We start from the raw sequence: 26,641 nt of genomic DNA, 5'->3' as shown, positions 1-26,641 counted from the left end.
GAGATCACACTTGAAACAACTAATCAGATTATTATTAATGTGTCTTAATGATTTTGAAATGAAAGGGTAGATTCCAGATTCAGGGGTGTGCACGCTAAATGTTACCTTTTATGGATCTCTGATGGCAGGACTGAAATACGGTGTGATTAAATATGAAACAAAACCACGTGGCACAAAAATCACGAGAGGAAGAGACAGAATAGTGAGTGTAGGGAAGGGGTGAGGACAGAAAGAACCTGTCTCAAAGTGAGTTCAGAGTTTATGTCCAACTTTCTACAGCTCCTGGCTGGCCTTCAGTGACCCTAACTTAACCTGAGGAGAAGTGACCATAACCCTTCAGTGACCGTAACCCTGAGGAGAGGTGCCCAAGCCCATCCCAGGATTAAGGGCATTCCCTTCTGGAGCCCTTGTTTGAAAAGAAAAATGGCAGAAACCTCAGAGCAGTGGTTGTGGTCCTCTATGGCTAAGAATCCTTTAGTTAGCTGGTCAACCAGCTGATTCCCAGGGTCCATCCAACATGGCCACTTGGCAGCACAGTGCTCAGGAACTTGACATTGTCCAGGAGTCCACAGAAAACTCTGATACAGGTTTTAGAGAATCTGTGACAAGAAGGAGCTATACAATTTCACGGCCTTGGGGAGCTGGTCTGGAGTCGACCTAAAGGCAGCCAGAATTAGCCCCAGGCCATGAAGTGTCTTCTCACCTCCTTCCAAATTGTCCTCACTTCACCTTGTTGCCTGGGAAACTTGCACAGTGAAATGCATGCTTCCCTTGATGAGCTCCCTCTGCTAAAAGTGCTGACACTGGAGGGGATTGAGGGGCAGGGGAACAGGAACTTTCACATTTAGGATAGATGTTCCCAGTCAGTTTTCCTCCCTCCTTTCCTGAGAGGTGCCTGAGGGAAGCGCTGGGATTATCACATGGGCCAGGCCCAGGCACTGGGAGAGGTGCTGGGTGGATAGGTGCTGGAGGTGAGGTAGCAGTGTCTAGGGGTTGGCTGAGCCTATAAAAGAATAGGGGCACATGTCAAAGCTTTGTAAGCCCCCACTCCAGAAAATGTGGAAAATTCTGCGGGCCTCTGTCCTCCTGTCATAGAGGACTATTTTCCTGACCCTGGGAGCACAGATCGGTTCTGGTGGTGTTTTCACAAACCTGGATTCTAAGGGGTTTTGAAGGGACCCTGATGCCTCCGAAAATGTGATCTGCATTTTCGGGCTGCGGCTTTGCTCGTGGCCATCAGGGCATGCCTGGTGTTCACTTAATTGTCCGTTCTCCAGGGTGCCAGGGGCAGGAGCCCACACATGCTAGCTCATGCAACTTAGACCTTATTAAGACACGGAGAGATCACTCAGAACACGACTGTGGAGTAATAGGCTAGCATCAGGGGTTCTGGCACTGAGAACTAGTCACCAATATACTCCCCTGTTTCTCTCTGCTCCCCTCTCCTCCCTGCTCCCCTGCACACACTCCGTCACCCTCCAGTATCGCCTCCCCTCTCCTGCCCCTGCCATTGTTTCTCTCTTCCCACAAGTCCTCACTCTCCTCCTTCCCACCTCCACTCCTTGGTGACAAGCTCCGCTGTAGATCAGCCTGTGATACAGCACCTCTGAGCCTCGGTGGTCGCATTCTGAATTAAGGAGAAGCTGGCACCAGGGTTGGAAAGCTGTAGAATTAAATTAAAAAACACGGTGCCCTTGATCACGCTAGCTGCTCCAACAATGCTGCCTCCTTTCCTTCCTTCCCTTCCTTTAAGACCTTCAGGGGAGAAAAGCCCAACAGCTGTCGTAAGCATTTTATTAATTATTTTTATTTTAAAATTCACTCACTGGTGACTAACCATCTAGGTTTGCTTGGGACTGGAGGGTTTCCCAGGATATGGAACTTTCAATGCTAAAACCTATTAACCGCTCTCTCTCCTGGGAAACCAGGGCAAATTGTTCTCTTTTCCACATATACCATCTTAACAAACACAGTTTTTCTGTGTTTAATTTTTTTCTGCTTCTTTCAGTGCATATACACTTTTCCTTATGTGTATATTGCTTGCCGGACATAATCGCTATTTTGTCCAGCAGGTGAGTTTACTAATGTTTTCTTGGAGGCCAGTTTTTTTTCTTATTTTGTTAAGTATATGTAACATAAAATTTACAATTTTAACCATTTTTTTCCTTCACATTATTGTGTAACCATCATCACCACCCATCTCGAGAACTTTTTCATCTTCCCCGATTGAAATTCTGTACCCATTAAACAATAGCTGTCTACTGCCCTCCCCCAGCCACTGGAACCACCATTTTGCTTTCTACCTCTGGGAATTCGACTATTCTAGTTACCTCATATAAGTGGAATCATACAATATTTATGATTTTGCAACTGGCTTATTTCACTTAGCATAATGTCTTCGAGACTCATCCATGTTGTAGCATGAGACAGCCCTTCCTTTTGAAGACTGATTAATACTCCATTGTATGGATATACCACATTTATTTATTCATTGTTCTGTTGATAGACGCTTGGGTTGCTTCCAGCGTTTTGACTGTTATGAATAATGGCCATGTGTGTACAAATATCTTTTCAAGTATCTGTTTTTACTTCTTTTGAGTATATACCCAGAAGTGGAATTGCTGATCATAGGGTACTTTGGGGTGGTTTTTTTTTTTGAAATTTTTAAAGTTTATTTATTTTGAGAGAGAGAGAGAGAGAGAACAAGCAGGGGAAGGGCAGAGAGAAGGAGAGAGAGAATCCCAAGTAGGCTCTGTGCTATCAGTACAGAGTCCAAGTTGGAACTGGATCTCATGAACCAGAACCGTGAGACCATGACCTGAGCTGAAATCAAGCTCAATCACTGAGCCACCCAGGCGCCCCTGTTCATATGGTAAATCTATTTTTAAATCTGGGGAGAACTTCCATACTGTTTTCCACCAGGGCTGCTCCGTTCTGCATTCCCACAAGCAGTGCACTCCCTGTGAGTGGATGGGGTGTTGGCAAGAGGAAGTAAGTGTAGTTAGATTCTCAGTGGCTCCCATTCAGTCCTTAAAGAAAAAGAGAATAGTATGGTTTTTGAACTAGTTCTTAGCCGCTTTCAAATGAACTTTCCTTCATGGGAGGAAACTTTAAGGTTTCACTGAATAGGAATTTTTCTCTTTCTGTGCTTTGCACAGCAACTGGTAAACTAAGATCATTCTTCCTGTCTGTCTGTCTGTCTGTCTGTCTGTCTATCTATCTATCTATCTATCATCTATCTACCTATCTTAATGTGGAAACATCACTTACAACCAAATGAATAAAATTTGGCTAAAAAAGAGCATGTCGGTATCAGATGGAATTAGGGCTGTATGTACACAGTACAGAAGCTCCAGATGCTGGTGTTAATTCAGTTAAATTCAAGTCAGAACAAAGAATTGGTGGCACCGGTGGATCAGCAGGTCATATGGATACAAATGGCCGGTGCTCACTTAGCCTGGATTGTTGGTCTCAGCAGAGTAGCAAGGTGTTGCCATCTACAGGAATATTCCTATAATGCTCACTGAAAGACAGTTGTATGTATTTATTTTTAAAAAATTATTAGCATTATGAATGACACATTCATGAAGTACCTACCCTGTGTTGAGGAGACTCCTAGGTTTAGGATGATGAATGAATTGCCCTTGGGACCTAAGACCTGGCATGTGCTGTAAAGGAACTTTCTGGTTTCATGTCAAATTATGAATTTGACATAAATCAGGGATTGGCAAACTTGTTCTGAAAACAGTCAGATAGAAGATATTTTAGGCTTTCTGAGCTATATGGTTTCTGTGGCAGCTACTCGACTCCGTCATTGTAGCTCAGAAGCGGCCATAGACTATAGGGAAACATGAGCATGGCTGTGTTCCAATAAAACTTTATTCATGAACCCTGAAATTTGAATTTCACCTGACATAAAATGTTATTTTTCTTTTGATTTTTTTTTTGTTACTTTAAAATGTAAAAACCATTCTTAGCTCATGGACTGTATAAAAACAGACAGTGGGGCCAGATTTGGCCAAGTCTCAGTTTACAAACCCCTTGGAAGTCATAAGAATGTTTACTTTTGATGATCACATTTTTGTATGTGCAGAAAAACTTGGATGCAAGAACATTAAAAAATATGTCCTAGCAAGTCATTAGTGAAGATGTAAATTTATGATATGAAAATAAATATTTCTGGCCATGTGCCTCAGTATAATTTGGTTAGCTGCCTTTAATGGTTTCAAGGAGGCAGAGATTTAGGCAGCAAAGTGAACCTGCCAAATAGGAGAGCAATGTGGAGAGTTTTAAGACCCTGGCACCATCTATGAATTCTTCAATCATGCAGTCATACAGTTTGCATGTTCGTTTCCTCTTTTACAAAATGTTTGCTCCTGGAATTCTTATAGTCTCATTGTCAGTGACAGGGGTTTCTTTGTGTCTCACAACCCTATATTAGAAGTTCTCAAAACCTGGCACTTCACGGCGTTATTCCTTTGAATGTCTTTAATTTTACACACCCCCTTATATTCTAAATTTAATTCATTTTCAGAAGTTCTTTACAGAAAAGGACCCATAGTAATTCTTGATTAGTCCCAATTATCTTCTTATAATTTAATACAAGAGGACTTTATTGCATTTTTTTAATTTTTTTATTTTTTTTTCAACGTTTATTTATTTTTGGGACAGAGAGAGACAGAGCATGAACGGGGGAGGGGCAGAGAGAGAGGGAGACACAGAATCGGAAACAGGCTCCAGGCTCTGAGCCATCAGCCCAGAGCCCGACGCGGGGCTCGAACTCCCGGACCGCGAGATCGTGACCTGGCTGAAGTCGGACGCTTGACCGACTGCGCCACCCAGGCGCCCCTGCTTTATTGCATTTTTAAAAAAAGTGTTTGTTAATTTAAAAAAGACTCTTTCTCCCAAGGTTAACTTTATAAAACAGTAGTCATAATTTAACTATTTCCTGATTCTAGAAGTATTTTTGTATCTAAAAAAAGGGGGGTTCCCAAGTTGTTGTAATGCTGCAGTGATAATTTAACTATTTCATGGTTCTAGAAACATCTGGAACATTGAAGTTTTAAGGTTATCATTGACTAAAATATGCTAAAAATTTAGTGATAACCTTTAACCTTAGCATGAAATCCAATGTTTACAATCACAGTCTTCATATTCATAAACATTCCCCCAAAGCTTCCTATTGGTAGCCTACCCTTCCAAAATATTCAATAGGAACATCTAATAAATTATAAAATCAATGATATTTTCATTGTTCCCCACTATTCTAACTATAGAGACTCCTCGATATGGTGATAAAGGTACATTTTATCTTTAGGGTCTTGGACATACTAGGCTTGCAATAAACATTTGCCTTCCCCATTTGTTCATTGCATGTGTTCCTTTCTAAATCATGAAACGAAAGAGCTAAAAAAGGCATTGCCACCACTCATTTAGTATAATCCCTCCTTAGAGAAGACAAAACTGGCACTCAGAGACATCAGGATCACACAAGAGTGATTTAGAGTCAAGATGAAGGCAAACTAGTTCTCATTCACCACGGTCCAGGGTTCTATCTGTTACCCAGTTTCTCCTGGGGAATTGTCATGATTCGTTCTCTCCCTGCTCCTATCTTAGAATTCAAGGAGGTGTCCATAAAGGCTTTCCTGTTCTTAATATTCTATCCTGCATATATAATGTAAAACAACTGGCTGACAATGAACAAAGCAGAAAAGGCAAAGAGAAAATAAGAGTCTGGATAATCTAGGGTCTGCACAACTCTCACACAATCAAGAATTGGTTATTGTAGCATAAGAGCTAACTGGCATAAGTGCGAAAGAAATAAAAACCATGTGTTTGCCTCTCTTTCAAGTTAGCACAACATCTATAATACTTGAATAAAATGTTCTAGGCTTTAGAGCTTGTCTCTGAAACTCTCTAGAACTTACTAATAGAAAAAAACAAGCCATTAACAGCTGATGTTACTAAGAAAAATCTTCAGTTTAGAGTTTAACAATGATCTGTTGTGTTTGAACTCTCCTTCTTATCCTTGTAGTTAAAGTGAGATGAGTGTGTTCTGTGAGAAATTTTATGTTATTCTACATTTTTGTGTGCATAAAAATACACACCCATGTTGGTTTGCCAAGGCTGCCATAGCAAATTACCAGAAGTGGGTGGCTTAAACAACCAAAATTTATTGTCTCTCATTTCTGAAGGCTAGAAGTCCAAAATCAAGGTTTGGGCAGTGTTGATTCTTTCTAAGGGCTGTGAGGGAGAATCTGCTCCACCCGTGGCTCTTATTTTCTGGTGGTTTGCTGGCTTTGACATTCTTTGACCTCTAGAAGCATCACCCCGAGCTCTGCCTTCCTCATCAAATGGTGTTCTTCCTGTGTGCATGTCTGTCTCCAAATTTCCCCTTCTTATAAGGCCAACAGTCATATTAGATTAGGGGCCCATCCCATTCCAGCATGACTTCATCTTAACTAATCACATCTGCAATGACCATAATTTCCAAGTAAAGTTACATTTTGAGGGTACTGGGAATTAGGATTTCAACATATGAGTTCGGGAAGGAGGCATACTTTAAACCATAGCAACACCCTTCACTGAGATATTGTAAAAAAATAACTTTGTTCACGGTAAAGGTTCATGCAAAGGCATTTCTTGAGCTCAAATGTTGTTAACAGTTCATGTGTTTGGACACTGAAGGGCAGTATAACACTACAAATAATGCAAAAAGAAGTTTCCATCTCAGTTACTTTAGACATTAAATTATTATGATTTGTTTAAACATATTTGATGAGCATAGCTGCTGTCTATGGTGATTTTGACCTTTTTTATATCTGATGAGACCTAATGATAGAGGCACAAGACACACAAGGAGAGAACCTCAATATTGAGATTCACATTGAATGATTACGCTTTTTTTTAATGGTTTTAAAGCTGTAAATTGCTGCTCATCCTGGCAATTCATGCTTAGATTTCATTTCCTTGAACATTAAGGAAGTTATGATTGGCATGGACAAATGTTTCAGCATGGAGGGAATGTTTAGTCCTCTACTTGTCAGGCACTTGAAAAGAATATGATTTTCAGGGGATGTAAGGAGATAGCTTATATTAATAGAGTTATTGCATTGTATTCTTCACATGTGAAAGAAAAATGGATAACCCACAGATGGAAAGAAAATGTTATTTTCATGCACTTTGGTTAGTGTTGATTGTAGTTCTAATGTCTTATGGTTGTCTAAAGTCTGACAGCCATTAGATGGAATAATTTTCAGCATAAAAACAGTACAAGGGAAGGACAAACGAGAAACTGCTGATTTACTCTGCCTTCTATTCCATGATTGTTGACTTTTCTGAGCGTAATCTTGGAAGTTTATGCTTCAGCAACATTAAATTAAGGCCTATATACTGTTTTTTGACTTTTACTAAACACTTCCTCTGCTTGAGACATGTCTGGGCATTACCTCAGCAAATTCTTTCTACCATCCTGAGAGATGGATAGAACATTATCATCACTCTCTCTATGGAGAAAGGAGATTTCCAAATGTTGAGTAATTGACGCAAGTCATCCAGCTAGTAATTAATGGAATTGAGATTTAAGCCTGACTTTCTGTGATTCCAGACTACCATGCAAAGCCTTTCAAGGCTGCTATAGTCATGGAAAGCCACTATTGTATGCCATTCTGTATTGGTGCATTGTTGAATGAGAACTAAAATGTAATAAAAAAGTGTAAATGTGAGCATGTTCTCAACCAGACATCAAGAGTGCCTCCCTGTGCTAGATAGATGTTCCCTGTACAAATGGACCTAACCCTTTATGTGCCATTAAGGATATTCAGAGTTAATCATCACACTGTGAGAGAAGGCCAGCAATAATATAAGTTTATGAAAGGAAAGAAGCCTCATGTCAGCTTACTCCTGACTTGGGAGACACCTAAATAAAAATCAACCGTTCGAAATTATTTGTGAATAGCTTGGGTTTTTCCTCACTTCCATGTTTTAGGCCCCAAATCTATTTCCTTAGATGGTTGAGTTTTATTTACTCTGCCTCTTTCCAACTAGAGTTAACATTTCTAATAATTTTTAGTAGTCATGGGTGTTTTTGGCAATTGGGCAGAGCAGATGTGATTAAGAAGAAAATTACTGCTTATGGACTGATTTTCATTTTTTCAAGAAGAGACCTTTAATTTTTTAAAAGAAACTGGTAGCTTTTGAAACCATGACTAGACCTTATAGCCAGGAGATGTCGTAAGGGGCGGGAGAGAGATGCGTAGAATGTGTTTGTACTCTTTATTACAGGAGTTCATTTGGTTCCATCTCTACTGAGCTGGTAACATTTGCTCTGAAATTTCGTGTTACTGATACCTCAAGCTGTCTATTTCACTCCCCTTCCCTCCCAGGAAGGGAGAAGGGAGAGTGTAGAAGAGAGGAAGGACACAAAAACTAATCTCAGCTGTGACAAATCCACCCGTTTCCCAGGACAACCGTGTAAGTGAATGTGGACGCACCCAAAGCATACTCTCGCGTGTGCACACACACCCACACATGCACACACACACACACACACACAAGACAAGTCTTTCACAGGCTCCAATTTTCAGAAGTGTTGGGTCTTGACTACATCCTACCCTACCTTTGGAAATTATAGGAATTGGAGTCAGTTGGTAAGCCTGGTTGCCTTCCTTGGGACTTTGGCACAGTTATGGAGACCAGCCTTGTGCACATTAACCATGGCTAATAGCCACTTAGTTTAGGAATTCTCCCCTAGAGATTGGAAACTGCCTGCCCACGGGTTGAATCCAGGACACAGGTGTGTTTTATTTGGAGCGCACGATGTTTTTTTATAAAAAATGAAGTTATTGCCAACTTCTAAAAATCGAGGACTTTCAAATAAAAATCTGATTTCACTTTTTCTTAAAAAAATCAGTGTAGCAGCCCTGGGCTCACTTTGCTGCATAACAATTGTCAAGTAACGGCTGCTGCCCCATTTAGGTGAAGGGAGGGTTCCAGTTTATTACACTCCTCACCGATTTCCTATTGTCTGACTATGTTAATTACCATTTATCGCCCCATTTACACTGTGTTGTATGATGCCTGGCCCACTTCACTCTTTGTTACCTTCCAGGCCTCCATAGGCATTTGAAGTCCTCATGCTTTATTTACACTTCTATCTCATGCTTTGTCGAAATAGCAACCAGCCCTATGTTATTCACTCATCTCTAAATTTAGATAAAAAGGAATTATGGAAACTCATATACATGGTATAAGATGAAGACAAAGAAGAGATATTGGCCTAGCGTGTTTTGGTCACCGTACATAATTGTCTGAAAGACCACTGAGGAGGGAATATCTCCAAGTGTGTATTCATAGTTGGATATCCAGATCAACATTTATTTATAGAAACAATGTTTTAAACCAAGCCTTCATTTGAGGCTGTAAAATTTTTTGTCTTGCCATTGCCATCTCTTTCTCAGCCTTTTATTAGCTGTGCTTGGATCTTCATACAATTATGCAAAAATGGTATTATTATTCAAACAACTCCAGAGAATGTTTTTATTGGCAATTTTAAAAGCTGACTTGCTCTGAAGCATAGTTTTGGAAGATGAAGTACTTTTTTCCAGCAATAGTTTTGATGCTATATAAATGTTTTTATTAGCTGCATTTAAGTTTGGGTCTAAAAAAAGTAATTTTTGCACTTAATAGTTTTATAATGTAATTTTAGGTTAAATTTGTACTAGATACTACTGGGATCATCATTCTCAGTTAGAAGTGGTTCAGTATCTGATGAGCAGAACACTGACCCATACTGAACACATAGAAGACAAAAGGCTCTGTCCTCAGCTTATGTAAAACAAAAACCAAAACCAAAAAACTTCCGAAGTTTTATGAGGGCTCCCACCATGGCAGTGGTGATGGTGATGGTGGCCATGGTGCTGATGGCTAGGGGGCTAGGCTCAGGGCGGTGATGGTGACAGTGGTAGCAGCCATTTTGGAGATTCACCTTTACGGGGCTGTCATTGGAAAACATCACTCACTTGAGAAGACTAATTTGAACCATGAAAAAATCCCTTCTAATGTCAAGCTGTATACCCAGACAAGTAGATTAGAAATACAGAAATAGAGATATTTAAAGCAACCAACTCCCGTACTTCAACGTCAGGCAACATTTACACATGTTAGACACATACTTCTATGGCTTTGGGAATATCATTTTTTTGCCTCTAACCTTAAGTGACAAGCCAACGTGCAAGAACATAAAAGGCAGATTGATTACCTTTATTATGTTTTTATCCCTCAAACAAATACCAGTTCTTTGGATTGTGATTTTCTTGCAAATTTTTTTAAAAATTAGGGTCCTTCACCAAAGGGTCCTTGTGAAGAATCAATATAAGGATGTGAGTCAAGTCCCCTTGGGGCCTGGCACATTGTAGGCCTTGGCACATTGTAGGCCCTCCCTTATCAGGAGGGAAATTCACAGCCATGTGATTCACTGGTCACATGCAAGTTGAGTAAGAGTTAACAAAATCACAAGATAGCAACTAGTTGCTTTAATTACATTTTTAACTCCTGACGCAGAGAAACTGTATCTGAGGGTGTTGGCCAGACACAGGTTTTGTGGGTTGGTTTTATTTCTCTGGGTTTGAAACCTACCCTTTGTAATGCGAGTGTCTTAACTTTACTTGCATGCCAAGAACCCTGCCACATGTCTTACATTAGAGAGTGTTTTAGTGACTCCGTTTCTCTAAGGAGAGTGTTCTGTCAGAGTATGTTCCACGACGTGCTGTCCTAGCTGTTGTTCATGTAGACGAGCAGCTGAGAACACGATCAAGAAAGGAATGTACTTCCCACTTTGTGATTGTTAATTTTTTTTTTATTGATTTCAGCAAATTAAATTGCTTACATTTCAACAGAGGACATTTTCTTTTCCATTTTTTAAAGCATCAGCATATTATTTCATAAATCTCATCCATTCTTAATTTCAACAATATTATCTGTTTTTACACAAAAAAAAAAAAGGTCTTAGAGCTTCAAACTTGTAAAAAAAAGTAGTTTGAGGCTCTTTATTTTCCTCTCTCTGTTATTATTATTTGAGTCATTTATTTCTTTTATTAATGACTGTCTTCCCCTGGGCAAGAACCAGAGTTTCCTTAAAGGATTTTTCTTTATCAGAAATTTCTTGCTAGAAGAACAGTTGTAGAATAAATTGTCATTTGCTTAAGTGCATTATCAAAGAAATGAAAAGGTGATAAAGTAAAGAAACAATGGAGAATGTATTTTCATGACAGTAACATGGCATAACACATTCCTGATATTTGGCTATAAAACAAATTGTCGACATGTCTTAGGACCAGAAATGTATGAAATTACATGAGTATAGAACAGAAAAATTCAGTGGTTGACTTGTAATATCACGTGCATAACAACACTCAATGCTAAGAGTGGAGAAAAGAAGCCAAATATGGAATGAAATTGGAAGAGAAACCTTATCGAAATTAGGTTTTGGCAGGATGAGGACGCCCACATGTGCCAAGTTTTAACTGAAAGCTAATTATAATGGTCACATTATGAATTGTGCAGAAAGAAGGAGGTGATTGATTCTGGTGCTTTAGATACATAACGTGGTTGGATTTTTTTAAACACAGGTAGGTGTAAGCATTCCTTTTTGGTAAAGAACATCTCATTAAAACTGGACCTTTCACCCTGTCCCCTTTAACTGGTACCAAGAAGAATGAGAAATTATAAATGAGTATTTAAAAAAGAAAAAAATGGAAAGGATATGCCATACTCAGTGATTCCAATAAATGGACTGAATTTCCTGGCTTTTATTTTTGTGATTGCAATCTCACTTAAAATACATTAATGTATTTTGATGGTAAAATATTTTAATGTTTCACACAAAGAGAGGCACCTGATAAAGACACAATGACTTGTGTGGCTTCAAAAAAATAGGCCGTGGCTGCAGAGTTTTTCCATTTTGTTGGTAGAGGGCGCTCTTGGAAAGAAAATGTAGACTGCTGAAAATCTCGCCCTTCTCTGTGATGTCAGCGTCACCATGGAGATCTCATTCCAGCGAGGGGGAATGGATTCCACAGTCCTGCTTTGGAAATGTGTAAATAGCAGATGCTTTTATTGCCTTTGTTTGAATCTCTGTCCGTACAGAGCAATTCAAGGCGGAAACTCAGAGCAGGGGAAGTCCATATTTATCTGTAGTGGTTTTTTAACTCACTGTAAGCAGCTCAGTCTCCTGGGACAAGTATGTGTAATGACAAGTTAATGGAAAAGATATAAATTCAGATTTCACATAAAAAGAGTCAGAAAACGGAATATATCTTCCTAGGATCAAAGAAATAATTCAAACTTCCTTTTTAAAAAATTTATTAGACATTTTTTATTATAAACTATTAGTGTACAATATATGTGATGACTATTATTAATAAAACTATTCAGTTTTATTAACTGAAATTTATAATACACAATTGTAAGGGTACGTGTTTCTATGCTTTGAATAGGTTTGTTTTCCTGTAGCTTGGTAGTTAAGAGCCTGGTTTTGAATTGTAACTGATATAGTTTCAAATTTCTACACATCTTCTGTTGAATCTGGCTAAATTGTTTTTTTAATCTGTAAAATAGGGATACAAATAACATCTAACTAACTCTTGTCAGATAGAGTCTGTCTCCTTTACAGTAGAGAAGGTTCAATGCAATAATGTATATTGAGGATTACATGTAATAATGCATATAGAACTATTCTTGTTGCTGTATCACACCAAAAAGAATTTTCTTCTTTTTTTTATATCTTCATCGTATAAATTACTGCGATAAAACATATTGGAGCCAGTATAGAAACTGATAACCAAGAGAACTTAAGGAACTGTTTCAAGTTTATACAATGTTTGTGTCAAATCTAGGCTCAGAACCCAGGTATGGTGATACTCATTCAAGGACTTTTCCCAGCACATCTGGCAATTATAACCACCCATGTTTTTTGAGATACAGTGGGTTTGGCATTATGCTAAGTGCCGTCAGAGATAAACTCTGATGCAATAAATGGGATGTCTTTACTTGGGGTTAGATTTTCATATAATAACCAAAGCACTAGGTAAGAACTGAAAATTAATTGATAGAATATTAAGCATTGTATGCCATAAACTACTTCCTTTATGAATTGCATATAATACACATACAGTTTCTTTTCTAATGTAGGGGCATTTCAACTGAGGATGGTTTTCTCAGGGGAATACAAATCTCTGGATCCCACAAAACTGAAAGTTGTGACAGATTCCAAGTGGTCTTAAGTTAAAACAGTGCTACCTGTGGTAGCAGGTGGCCATCCTTGTTAATGACGTTAACAAGCATCATTTCAGTGGAAGCCTGATGGAAATCAGAGCATGTACCATATCCCATCTTCATTTTACACCATTTCCCTGATGCTAATTCAAAGTATGCTATTCACCAAAATAATTATACTAGTAGAATTCCTGTTCCCAAAGTGAGAAGGGGCACCTATATGCTGTATTTTATCGAAATTCACTTAGGAGGTTAAGTATATAGTACCCAGGAGCTACATACTATGTTGTATTTTTTGTTTATATTAGGTACACATTTGGGGACACCTGGGTGGCTCAGTCAGTTAAGTGGTGAAGTGTCCGACTGGCTCAGGTCATAATCTTGCCATTCCCAAGTTCGAGCCCCGCGTTGGGCTTTGTGCTGACAGCTCAGAGCCTGGAGCCTGCTTCAGATTCTGTGTCTCCTCTCTCTCTCTCTGCCCTGCCCCCACTCATGCTCTGTCTCTCTTTCTCTCTCAAAAATAAATAAACATTAAAAAATTTATATTAGGTACACATTTGGCTTGTACTTATTTGGAAGCAAAAATGCATTTAAGCTAATAAAAATAGCTGAAATTTATCGAGGACTTTTTCTCTTTTGATTCATAGTCTAAATTCTTCTCATTTTTAAAGTAACCAACATGATAAACATATTTGATATGAGGCACGAAGAGATGAACATCTAAGTGGCAGAGTTGGGTTAATTCAGGACCTGAGCTCTGATGACAGGCTGTGCTCTTGGAAATTGTGCCAGAGGCAGTCTCTGAGGTGCTGAAGAATCCTCCCCCCCAACAGGACGCACTACCTCTGCCCTAACCAAATGTAGGATCTTTAGAAACAGGATGTGTTTCAAGATTGCTAACTGGGGTTTCCTGACTCGCCCAAGTCAGCAGTGGTCATAGTGCCAGGATGGCAACTCAGCCACCTGAGTCCAAGCCCATGACAAAAACCACTGGTAGGTAATGCAGTTTACCCTCTGCTGAATTGTTAATTCACAACAGTGTGTTAGGAATTCTTTGGAGTGTAAGTCTACACACATCTGTACTGGAAAAAAAGAGATGAAGGATGAGGGCAGTTGTATTCTTAATGCCTAGCACAGTGGCTAGTAAATAACGAGTTCAATAAACATCTATTGAATGATGACTAGGGGCTCAGGGAAGGGGTAAATCACTTTGGATTGGAGTGGATAAGAAGGTAAGGCTTGAACCTTCAACTGAGCCTTGAGTCATAGGAGAGATTTGAACAGGCGAAGAGTTAGGTTGGAAGGGATACCAAGTGGAAGAAAAAAGTCATACCAAAACCCATACAAGTAGGAAAGAAGAAGTCCTTTTCTGAGAAGAATATGTAAAGCAGATAAATAGGACCGTGTTTTGGGTTATAGCATAGTCCTTGCATTCGTCCTTATGTCCATCCATCCATCCATCCATCCAAACATCCAGGCATCCAATCCTCCATCCGTCCATCTATCCAAACATCCATCCATCCATCCATCCAACTATCCAATCAATGCTTACTAAGTATCAGGTACATGGCATGACTACTGTAGACTTGAAAAGTAGGTTGGAACCAGATGGAATGCCAGACTCAGAAGATAAACTTTAATTTGATGGTGGTAAAGCCATTGATTTTTTTCTGAAGCATGGAAAGAGGTATTGAAAGTTTAAAAGAAAAGTAGATTAGCAGAATTAAACAGGATGGATTGGAGAGAAAGGAGATAGGAATGAGAAAATCCACCGGCGGGAAATGCCAAGGTCCACAGGTAGGAGAATGAGCTCTGGACGGATGTGGTGATAGGGATAAAGGGAAAGATGACAAGAAAAGGCCTGGCTTTGAGAGATGTGCAGAGCACGATGCAGGGCTCAATCCTGGGATCATGACCTGAGTTGAAATCAAGAGTCTGATGCTCAGTCGACTGAACCACCCAGGTGTCCTGGGAACTTCACATTTAACAACACCGTATAGACATATAAAATCAGATCTTTATGCAAAACGTTGGTTTTACACTTCTCTATCTGTCTTAATCCTTTGATATCAGAATGTCCAGTAATGCCTGAAGGAAAATTCTCACAGTAGGTTGGCCTAGAGAAGAGGGTTATAGTCGTCTTCTGTTACTCTGTTTTGTTAGATGGAATACGTGACAGCCACCTCTAGATCAATGATAGAGGGTGAGAGCACCGGTAATTGAAGTGCTCAGATTATCCGAAATCCATCTTTTTCATGACTTTGTGTTTAAGCCTCCTTTACTATCAAATCTTTTATCAGGGCTTCTAAAAAGAAGCAGTTTTCTAAATTTGAATGTGATCTACTGACCATACCCAACTTCTGCAGTGGGAGGTCATGAGCAGGGAAACGGCTAAATGATGCCAGAGCAGAGAGCACAGAAAACGTTACAATTTCTGATAGTTTAACAAATTCTTTGATTTTAGTCACTGGAGATTGAGAGGTAAATGAATACATGTTGCTTGGCACTGAAACGGCCTTTTCCTGTCTTTTTGTGCTGGGTGATGACAGTTACTTTTCTTTAACAATTGCTACATTCCTTTTATGTTCTTGGAATCCTGGAGTTGGAAACAACATCAAAAGTTCATCATGTTTCATTTCCCACTTGCCAACAGAATTAAACCTAAACTGTCCAAGCTGGATCATTGGCTGCTGTGTTCTTTGAGTCTTGGGCTTAAAGGATGGCTATGGGTATATGATGGAAGGGAGTTAGTTGGCTGGCAACCTGCTTATCATGTGTTATAGTTTTTTTTATTTTTTTATTTTTTTTTAACATTTATTTTTGAGAGACAGAGCATAAATGTTGGGGGAGCAGAGAGAGAGGGAAACACAGAATCCAAAGCAGGCTCCAGGCTCTGCACTATCAGCACAGAGCCCGATGTGGGGCTCGAACCCACAAACTGTAAGATCATGACCCGAGGTGAAGTCAGATGCTTAACCGACTGAGCCACCCAGGCGGCCCTCATGTGTTATAGTTTTGATGATAGTTATCTGCCTGCTTAGCGATAACATAAGACATGCACACATAGATGAATGTGATCTGATTGGCAGTCTGATGTTCTAGAATACAAATGAGGGGAATATGTGGAACAGAAGGACAATTTTCTTTGGAAAACAATATTTGTCATCTATTAAGTTTTGTTATCATAATGTTTGGCACAAAGCTTAGCAACAGAGTAGGCCCATCATAGGTGTTTGAAGGAGTAAAAAAAAAAAATCTAGCAAATAAATATTTATCAGCTGAAGAAATGTGGCTGCCCAGGAGAGTGGGTTAACTGTTCTTCCCATTGTGTATTCCCAGAGTTCTTTTCAACTCTGTCTGTCAGTGCAGACCCCAAGAGAACCACGTTACACCTATGATACTATGTGAAAAAGAGTTCTGGAATCAAATAAGATTGGGAAATACTGGATTTTCTATCTCCTGTTTGGAATTATGGTGCACATTAGCATGTTAGGGCTTTGCAAAGACTGGAAATAAAGAAACCTGTTTATATTGGATGAACTCAGTATTTACTAAATCTATTTGGCCATAGGGAACTCCCCTCCCTTTTTTTTTCACAAAACCTATTGACCATTCACACTCCAGGAAACACTGCCTTTTAAGGTTAATTGTTCATATTTTTGTCTGAGGGAGAGACCACCTTTTATTCATTTTTGTCTGTATGTGCTCTATGCTAACTTGCATATAGTAGGCACTATAAAGACTTACGCATGTAAAAGGAAAATGGCCTGTATGGGTTGGTTGGGATGACATCAACCACTGATCGAAAAGGCTGGGGTGGAGTGCTTGTCTTGAAGATAAAGATAAACAGGGTCACAGATGAGATCAGACAGAAAGGGAGGAGTGAAATGGAGTGGGTTCTGAATTCAAAGGGCCTGTTTTTAACCCAAGTAGAAGACCAGAGCTTCTGACACCACTCTTGAAGATCTTTAGTCTACTTTTTTTTTTTTTTAATGTTTATTTATTTTTGAGAGAGAGAGACAGAGACAGAGTGCAAGCTGGGGAGGGGCGGAGAGAGAGGGAGACACAGAATCCGAAGCAGGCTCCAGGCTCTGAGCTATCAGCACAGATCCCAACATGGGGCTTGAACCCACGGACTGTGAGATCATGACCTGAGCGGAAGTTGGACGCTTACCCAACTGAGCCACCCTGGTGCCCCTTTAGTCTATTTTTTATGACAATTACAATGTCCCTCTTAAATCACCTATATTTTCAAGCTTTTCAGAAATCTTTCGTGGGTGTACCTCACTCACACTTAATGCGATTATCATACTATTATAGCAATTTCATTCTTAAAATTTCAGCCAAGCGATTATTTGGAAATGAGAGCCTACTTGGCAAAACTATCTGCAGGCTACACATGACTGTGTTTGGGGTCTCTAAGCAAGGCTGTGTTCTCCCAACTTACTACTGCAAGGCTTACAGCACCTTTGATGTGTCAGAGCAGTGCCACCCACCACTGAAATAGAGCAGAACCCCAGATATGCCCTGCAGCTGACTGCAGACAAATAAGGGAGTGCTACTAGTAAACAGAGGCCCCAAGGATCCAGGGGATTTTTCTGTGGTCCTCAGATATCCAAGGGAAAATGCTATTAGAGAGTCTATTTCATACAGCTCTGAATGGGTGCCTTCATTTGGCTGCTTTATGATTTGCTCCAAGCAAAGGAAATTGAAAATAGATAGAAATCAGTAGTGTTCCCAGTGCCTTGTGTTGGCATCATACATATTGTGAGCAAAATATTACACCACATATCCAGAGACAGAGAGCCGTGTGCTTGAAATTTTTCATTTTGACCACATGTGCTTGAAAAACATTTAGCTCTCTTAAAGTTCTTACTGGAGAATAAGCTGAATAAATATCCAAAGGTTGTTTTAAAACTTTCCTCTGGCGTAACTACAAGAAGCTGGGCAGCACAGGAGTTTTAAAGTTTAGTATCACTTGAGTTGTGGGCATACACCGTAACTTGAGTTGCCCCGTCTCTGTATCTGAATTTAAGAAATAACTATTCTATTATTACTCTTGTGAGGACTTCCATTTCCATTTCTGTTTTTTTTAGGTGGATTTATTTATTTTGATGGGAGGTGGAGGGGAGGAGGGCAGAGGAGGGCACGGTTCCATGCACCGTGAGATGACCTGAGCCAAAATCAAGACTCAGATGCTTAACTGACTGAGCCACCCAGGTGCCCCTCCATTTCTGTGCCAACTAGAGGTAGAGTGGGTCTAAAGGAGATCATTATATTCATACTCTGATACAGGTATTTTTCTTCAGTAGTTACCCTAGTAACCACCACACGTTTACTATATTTGTTGCTAAAATCATATGCTGACTTTTATTGCTATCGAGGAATATTACATTCAAAAGAATAAAGGGGTGTTCCTTTTCCACATCTTGCTGCATCCACTGTATTATGAAAATAAAGGGCTCTTACCTCATAGCCTATTGATATGTCAAGTAATAAATGTGACAGTTACCGGTTCTATTTTCCTTATCCCGTCTTCCTGCGCAACTGAAATGTAACATGTTTCTTACTAGTAACAGATGCTGGAAACCTTTTTTTGAAATTCCTCTGGAGAGGCTGTCCTGTTGATTCCATTAGACGTGGGAAGTGGCTTTATGCAGATGTCTACTTGCCAGGATGCAATGTTGTAATTGCTGTTCTGCTGACCCCTTGCTGAGTGCCATGCTTTTCTCTTGTAGGTGATGTGCCTTCAGGACTTTTTTGGTGACGATGACATTTTTATTGCATGTGGACCGGAGAAGTTCCGTTACCAGGATGATTTCTTGCTAGATGAAAGTGGTAAGGAAAAAAAAAGTTCAAAACCAGGGGAAATTTGAGGCAGCTTTCCAAAATGAGCCACACCAGGCCAAGATTATGTCAACCCCAAAGCTACCAAATCAGTTTCAGATCCTCACCCAGCATGTCTTTTCCATATCTAGAATTTCTTTGATTTTTTTTATATAGAAAACAGATGAAATGATAATTGGAAAGGTTAAATCATTCAGAAGAGTAAATTACCAATGGCTAATTTATAACCGTTTAATAACTAAATTGATGTTTTATAGAAGACCATGATGCAGATTTCTACATTTTTAATTATCTATTTTTGTCAACATGTGTAGTTGAGAGCTTTGTAATCATAAAATTATTGAGTGTGTTTCTCTGAAGTTTTCACTTTACCTACTTTTAGGTTCCTAACTGGGGACAGTGGCTAGGTATCCCTTTTTCTTTAATGACTACAGAATTTGTATGTCATTAGCATCTGTGAGAGACCAAAAGGAGGAGGGTAGGTCCTTGGATTCAAACTGGAATGTGATTGTAAAAAAGAGAGAAGAGACAGTTGATCAAGAGGGAAAGAATTGTCTCAGGAAATGAATATGAAAAATTGTGACTTCAAGAATGATTTTTTTTTGATGCCATAAGTCATCTCAAGAGTCCTAACAACATCACAGAAAAGATTATTGCACTGAAAAAAAAAGAGACCTCTCCTTAATCGTATTACTTCTAATTTAATTGGGAGATATTACATATTTATGGACAATTCAGACTCTAGCTAGTGGGAAGTGCTTTTTGAAGTGATAATGGATTTTATACTAAAATGCACGTGGAAACAAATTAGTGAGCTTTTGACAAAGTGGATGGGAAATACTTGAGTGCCGACTTGGTAGGGTAAGTGATGTGATGGAGGGGTCCTGCCGCGCCCCTGCTGATGTATGTTCACATATAGTATCTATATTAATGGTATATACGCGTATCATCTATATGCATTTGAACATAGTACAATTATTTCATCATTTAAAAATGACTTGGGGTGTGTGGGGAGGGATAGGAATTAGAAAGATTTCCCCTGTATTGTGAAAACTTCGAATGCCCAATGGACGTATATATTTGACATGAGATATGACATAATATGTTGGTTGGATAGATAGATAGATAATATGATAGAAGTGTCATTTGAAGGGATTTAAGTTATTTTGAATCAAAAAAAAACCTAGTTGAAAGAGTGATGTAGGTATCCTTCCCTCTAAATAAATTTTCTCTAAATACATTCCATCTTTATCTCTGATTGATGTGCCTTTTGGGGGCCAGAATTTATGTAAATCTATCATACACAGGGTGCCCTCTGGGAGGACTCTCCCATCCCACCCCTGCCTTCTACAGGATGAGACTGCTCTGCCATTGTGCAAAACAAGAGAATGTTAGGAGTCAGGCAGGAGCCAACAACACAGTTTCGAGAAAAATAAACTGCCTTGACTTTCAATTTAAAGAAAATAGCTGCTTCTGATAGAATAGTCTGAGAGAACAGATAACGTTCTGAAATGAAAGTTTCATTTGTTACCTCGATAGAAAACAAGCTGTCAGATTCCGGCTGGAATACAGTTCAGTGTCAAGTCAGCAGTGTTGACCTGGGGCTGCCGAAGTGTCTATCAGGCCTGCAGGTAGGACTGGGACCTCCCCTGGCCCAGCCCCTCCCGGTGAGGCCTCTGGGTTGGGCTTTGCCTTCCCTGCAATGTGCTCTCACACCATATGCTGCAACTTGTCCTATTCCCCTGTGACAATAAACAGGCTTTCTGGAAAGCACAACAGAAAAATACCAGGAAATCCTTTGTGATTTCCCCTTAGAATCCTTTCTCATTTAAAAAAATGCAGATAGGGGCACCTGGGTGGCTCAGTTAGTTAAGCTTCAGACTCTTGACACGGGCTAGGTCATGATCTCACTCTCATGAGATCCAGGTCCTGCAATGGGCTCCGAGCTGTGCGTGGAGCCTGCTTGGGATTCTCTCTCTCTCTCTCTCTCTCTCTCTCTCTCTCTCTCTCACTCTCTCTGCCCCTCCCCCCACTCCTTCTCTCTCCCTCCCCTTCTCTGCCCCTCCCCTGCTTGCATGCACTCTCTCTCTCTCAAAATAAATAAACATTTGTGAGAGAGAGAGAGAGAGAGAGAGAGAATGCTCTCATGCTAACAGGGGAGGAGCAGAGAGAGAGGACAGAGGATCCGAAGTGGGCTCCGTGCTGACAGCAGAGAGCCCCATATGGTGCTCAAATTCCATGAAATCATAACCTGAGCCGAAGTTGGATGCTTAACTAACTGAACCACCTAGGCGCCCCTAAATAAACATTTAAAATATTTTTTTTAAAAGGCAGCTAGCTAGCTAGATATCTACATACACGTACAACAGTGCACGTGAACACACGTGGATCAGACACCTTGCCCATCATTTATGGTTTGCTACTTTGAAGGACCACTTCAAACTATTTCAGTGAGAAAGTGCAAACTTCAAGTTATTACCCCCGATGAATATACCCTAACCATTTCTTGGTGTGATATCCATTTGCTGAGTAACAGTGTCCTCCTCCATCCTAAAAGAAACACGTGGATTGGGGGAAGGGGTAGAAAAAAGAATCTAAATTGAGATTTTACTTCCTTGGATGAACTTACTCTGAGACTAAATTCACACATTGACAACTGCAATTTCCCTGTTGCTTGTACAGCATGTTCTAGTGCTAATGTATTAAAATTTGAATCTTTTTTTAAGTGCTCTGGGATGATTTATCCCAGCTTATCTGTACTTGCTAAATGGTATTTGCACATTGTGGCTTCATTTGGCCTGTTCCATACTAGCTTCCTAAAAGGAGTATCAGTGGGGGATACAGACATCTTCAGAATTAATACTCAAGCAAGGCTGGGCTTGATTTAGTGGCATCAAAAGTGCCTTTTGCCACAAGGCAGCACTTTTATTTTGTCTTTCAAAATTAACCCAGCTCCCTGGGTGCTCAGGATCAGCAAGAATATGTCCCCCTAATTACTGCTGGGCCAGCTCCTGGAGATGGCTTGTAAGGTCTTTCCAGTGAGGAATTCTGCCATTATAGACTTACATTTCGTGGGCTGCATTGGAGCCAGACCAATATTAGAAACTGTGAGGGAGCATCCACCTCCCCTAAATTTTCACATGCGGGAAAAAAAATGCCTTCTTTTTTCCAGCTTAAAATGTAACCCATTTTAAGCAATATCGTCATCAATCGGTGGAGTCTTAGCACCTTTGAAAAATGGTGGATACAGCGCTATATATAGAGACAGACAGGCCAACAGCTCCTTCCCCTGCATGGGCTGCTGTCTCATTTAGAATGATGAAACATAGTCAAGGAAAATGCCAAATTGGAGACAGGAAGCTTAACATAGTTTTGCTTATATATTGATGATAAACTGACAAATTGGTGATTTTGTTGCCATTAAAAAATGAGAGGATTTTGTTGAGAAATGCCCACCTCACACCTAGGATGGACGATTAACCCCTCGGTGATGAGCTTGTCACGGGATGTCACCTTCTGTCTGTACCCCCCCCCCAGCTTCAAGCCAACAGCCCCCAAACCTACTAGGCCAGTGCCTTCACCCATTTACCTCACCCCTGCCAAGCCTGCCACCTGCTCAGGAATCTAAGTATTTCTCATCCTCTTTTTTTACCAATTCCTGAGTGCTCTTGAATCTGATGTTAATCGCCATTACTTCAGACTTACATATTTTTGCACAGATGTTACTAGCTTCCTAGGGCTGCTGTAAGAAAGCACTGTAAACTAGGTGGCTTCCAACAACAGAAATTGATTTTCTAACAGTTCTGGAGGCCAAAAATCTAACCTCAAGATATAGGAAACTTTCTGTCTCCGAAGTCTCTGGGTAAGATGCCTTCTAAGCTATAATCCTAGTTTCTGGTGGTTGTTGGCAATTTTTGGAATCCCTTGGCTTCCTGCGCCATTACTCCAGGGTCTGCCTCCAGCCTCACAAGGCCTAATTCTCTGTGTGTGCAAATTTTCCTCTTCTTCTAAGGACCCCAGTAATTGAACTAAGTCCCATCCTAATCCAGTATGACCTCATTTTAACATGATTACATCTGCAAAGACCCTATTTCCAAATAAGGTCACGTTCACAGGTACCAGGGGTAGGACTTTAACATATCTTTTGGGGGACACAATTCAACCCACCACAGATGTTTGAGGTTGTCCAGATCTTATTTGAACTTGAGTTACAAATAAACTCATTTTTATTTGTTTGTTTCGACCTGTCTTTAGATTTTCACAGTTATAGCTTTATATTAATCAGTACAATACCTAGACAACAGAGCTGTGACAAGACTGTCCCCTCGTCTGGCCTTTCACGGGTAGGGTCACTCATCTCGTGGATCAGAAGAATGCTGTGAGATGGTCTGAGTAAATGCATTGGTCAGCAGTGCATTTGACAGGGCCTCTCCTGGAATCCTTTTGGCTAAGATAAAAATATATGGTCTGAATGACATAGGTGGTTGTGTTTTTAATTGATTGAACTGAGTTGCCTTGTCCAAGAGGTTGATGTCCATGTGGTGGCGGAGATCTCTGTTAGAATTCACTCAGAGGTCCCTGAAGAGAGGGACTGTTTGTACGCTGAGAATCACAGCAATAGGGTTCTGCCTTGGATTCTGTGTAGTTGAGTGTGGCTAGAAATGCCCATTTGAGAACATTGATGGTGCATGGATGAAATCATCTGGTAGGAAAACAAGGATCCACAAGGATTTTAACAGAATGGATTGTATCCAAGAAGATAAAATTAAATTGGTATTAACAAAAAGTAGTGCTTCGGGTATTTTTTTGTTTAAAAAAAAAAGCCAGTTTTACAAGCTTAATTAGGAGTAACGTAGTTTTAACAGTAGAGCATGCATGTGAAGATTTTAGTTGACGGCGGGCTTCTTGTGAGATGTGGCTCATTTGCCGAATGGATTGTAGGCACGTCATATATCATAAAACCTTTCAATCCGCCTGATTGAACATGGCAAATGTTGACCGAAAGGTAAGATTAAAAGTGCTCTTCAAAATTCACAAAGCTAGTATACAAGTAGAGTAAGTATAGTGTAGAAAAGAGAAGAAATTTAAATTATTGGGCTTTCACATGAGTTTTGTAAGTTTGCAGCATTTATACTTTTGAAGTTTTGGAAGTTTAAAACTGCACTAAGACTTTTGGGATACCGTGTGTGTGTGTCCATGTGTGTGCATGCACTTGTGTGCGTAGTGTCCTATTTCTGAGGAGTGCCAGGCCAGGTTCTCCCTGTACTAGACACACCCATCTGAAGTACAGTGTGCTTCCTGGGTATGTGATTCTAAAGGTTTCTTTGTTTTTGAGGGAGAGATAGAGCACAAGTGGGGAAGGGGCAGAGAGAGGGCGGGGGGACAGAGGATCTGAATCAGGCTATGCTCTGATAGCAGCTAGCCTGATGTGGGGCTCAAACTCACAAGCTGCGAGATCATGACCTAAGCTGAAGTCAGATCTGACTAAGCCACCCAGGTGCCCCCTGGGCATGTGATTCTAGAAGGAACATTTCTTTGGCTTCTCCTATGGACTCCCTGCTGGTGGGTGCCCAGAATCCACTTCGTAAAACATTTCTGGAAATACTCCAACCTGACCACTTTCCAGGGACCCATGTCCTGAGTGAGATGAGACAGAAGCTGCATTAGGCACCCTTCACCAAGCAATGATTTTGATTGTTTTCCCCAACTCTGGGTAGTAAGAAAATGGGGTTAGAACCTAGAATAGTGGAAGCAGTCTTGGAGTAAGGTTAGAAGACAGGTGTAGTCCAAGTTCCATGTCCTGCTTGCTGTGTGGTCTTTGTATCTCTGAGCCTGCTTCCTATTCTGGGAAACACCTTTTTTTCCTGGGTTGTAATGGACCTCAAATGAGATAATAAATGTCAAAGCACGTTCAGAACTGTGTTCCTTGTTACTTAGTGAATGATGTTAGTGAATGACACCTCAGCTAAAATATACCTCCTAGTGGACTGCAGCTGGACTCAGCCACGTAGATTCATTTGCAGGGCTTAATTGGAGGCAGATGTCACCAAGATTTGGTTCTGGTGCTCTTTAGAACCAAAAAGCGATTATCTGTTGCTTTCTTCCCACTCTCGACTTCTATTCCTGTGGTGGAGGTAAGAGGGAATTAAGGGACCTTTGAAGATATCCACCCTTCTCTGGAGGGAATCTCTGGAAGATTAAACGAAACCACATCTAGAACCTGTCAGACTCTTTTTTTTTTTTTTTTAATTTTTTTTTTCAACGTTTATTTATTTTTGGGACAGAGAGAGACAGAGCATGAACGGGGGAGGGGCAGAGAGAGAGGGAGACACAGAATCGGAAACAGGCTCCAGGCTCCGAGCCATCAGCCCAGAGCCCGACGCGGGGCTCGAACTCACGGACCGCGAGATCGTGACCTGGCTGAAGTCGGACGCTTAACCGACTGCGCCACCCAGGCGCCCCGAACCTGTCAGACTCTTAAAATGGACAACATTCAAGGGTCCCAGCCTGTATGTCCACATAGATTTGGGTCTGTGGGATTTTTGGTGGCCCCATCACTCTGTCCCAGGGCTGGTGATGCTAGGAAACCATAAGTCATTCCAAACACTAGGAAGATGCTCCGAGTCTGGATAGGCCTCCTCACAGAATGGATTTTTAGCTACTGCTAACAAAACTCATTTTTTCATGCATCCATTCATTTATTCAATAGGCTAAGCTAATTTAGCATGTGCCAGGCAGTATGCTAGGCACAGATAACTGTGCATTTACTGCACTTACGTGAAATATGACCGGCCGACCCGTCATAAGACTTTTAATATTGCTTATGTCTAAAAATGCCAACGGATCTCTGGCCCTGAACTTTGACTCAAAATATTACATGGTGCTTCTTGCCGTAGTGTATTTTATTCCTTTGGAAAAATATTGTGGGAAATGACTAATGGGGCCATAATAGACTGACTTCTCTTTATAGATTTAAATTTTAATTGGATTATATGGCCAGTTTAAATTGAATCTGTGGGCATATTTCTTTGAGATGCGTGGTACTTCATGCTGGAATATTTTATTGTTTCAATAAATGTTAATTCTAGGAATGTATGGTTCTTATTTTTTAAAAAACTCGATAGCTTTCTTATTGAATAATTGCCAAGTTTCCATGACATTTCATTGTTGTATAGAAAATCTGGCATGATTTTGATTGCATTGATTTATAGAACGCAGCCTGATGTTTGAAATAGAGTTTTAGGGTTTTTCTTTGTTTTGAGTTCCAGAGAGCACATTGGTAACGTACTTACTCTTGTCAGCAAGTTCCCATTTGCCTCTTAGCGGTGGTAAAACTGGAGGGGTTCAGGGTTCGGGAGACTTTCTCCACTATAACTACATTTTAGCTCATGCGTAATACAAAGTTCCCCAGAACATAGTGATATTTTCAAATTTCATAGCTGCCAAGCTATGGAGACATATAGAATATTATTCTTTGGGACAGGATCTAACTCCAGTGTAAGGTAGTTCCTTTGCTACAAAT

General features: G+C 40.3%; 1 protein-coding gene across 5 annotated transcripts in view; it reads left to right on the top strand.

The window, feature by feature from the left end:
- Positions 1-26,641, top strand: part of DCLK1 (doublecortin like kinase 1) — a 335,556-nt gene that overhangs the window by 154,359 nt on the left and 154,556 nt on the right. For all 5 annotated transcript variants that reach the window (XM_047075683.1, XM_047075677.1, XM_047075741.1 and 2 more), the window contains exon 3: positions 19,011-19,110. In XM_047075683.1, the coding sequence (XP_046931639.1) occupies positions 19,011-19,110 (100 nt within the window). The remainder of the gene's footprint in view (positions 1-19,010; positions 19,111-26,641) is intronic.

Source organism: Lynx rufus, unplaced genomic scaffold (genome assembly GCF_022079265.1).
Source record: "Lynx rufus isolate CCGP_SWC_20201006 ecotype Redwood Valley unplaced genomic scaffold, mLynRuf1.p SCAF_1, whole genome shotgun sequence".
In the NCBI taxonomy this organism is placed as follows: Eukaryota; Metazoa; Chordata; class Mammalia; order Carnivora; family Felidae; genus Lynx; species Lynx rufus.
This window is presented reverse-complemented; position numbering and strand designations above follow the sequence as displayed.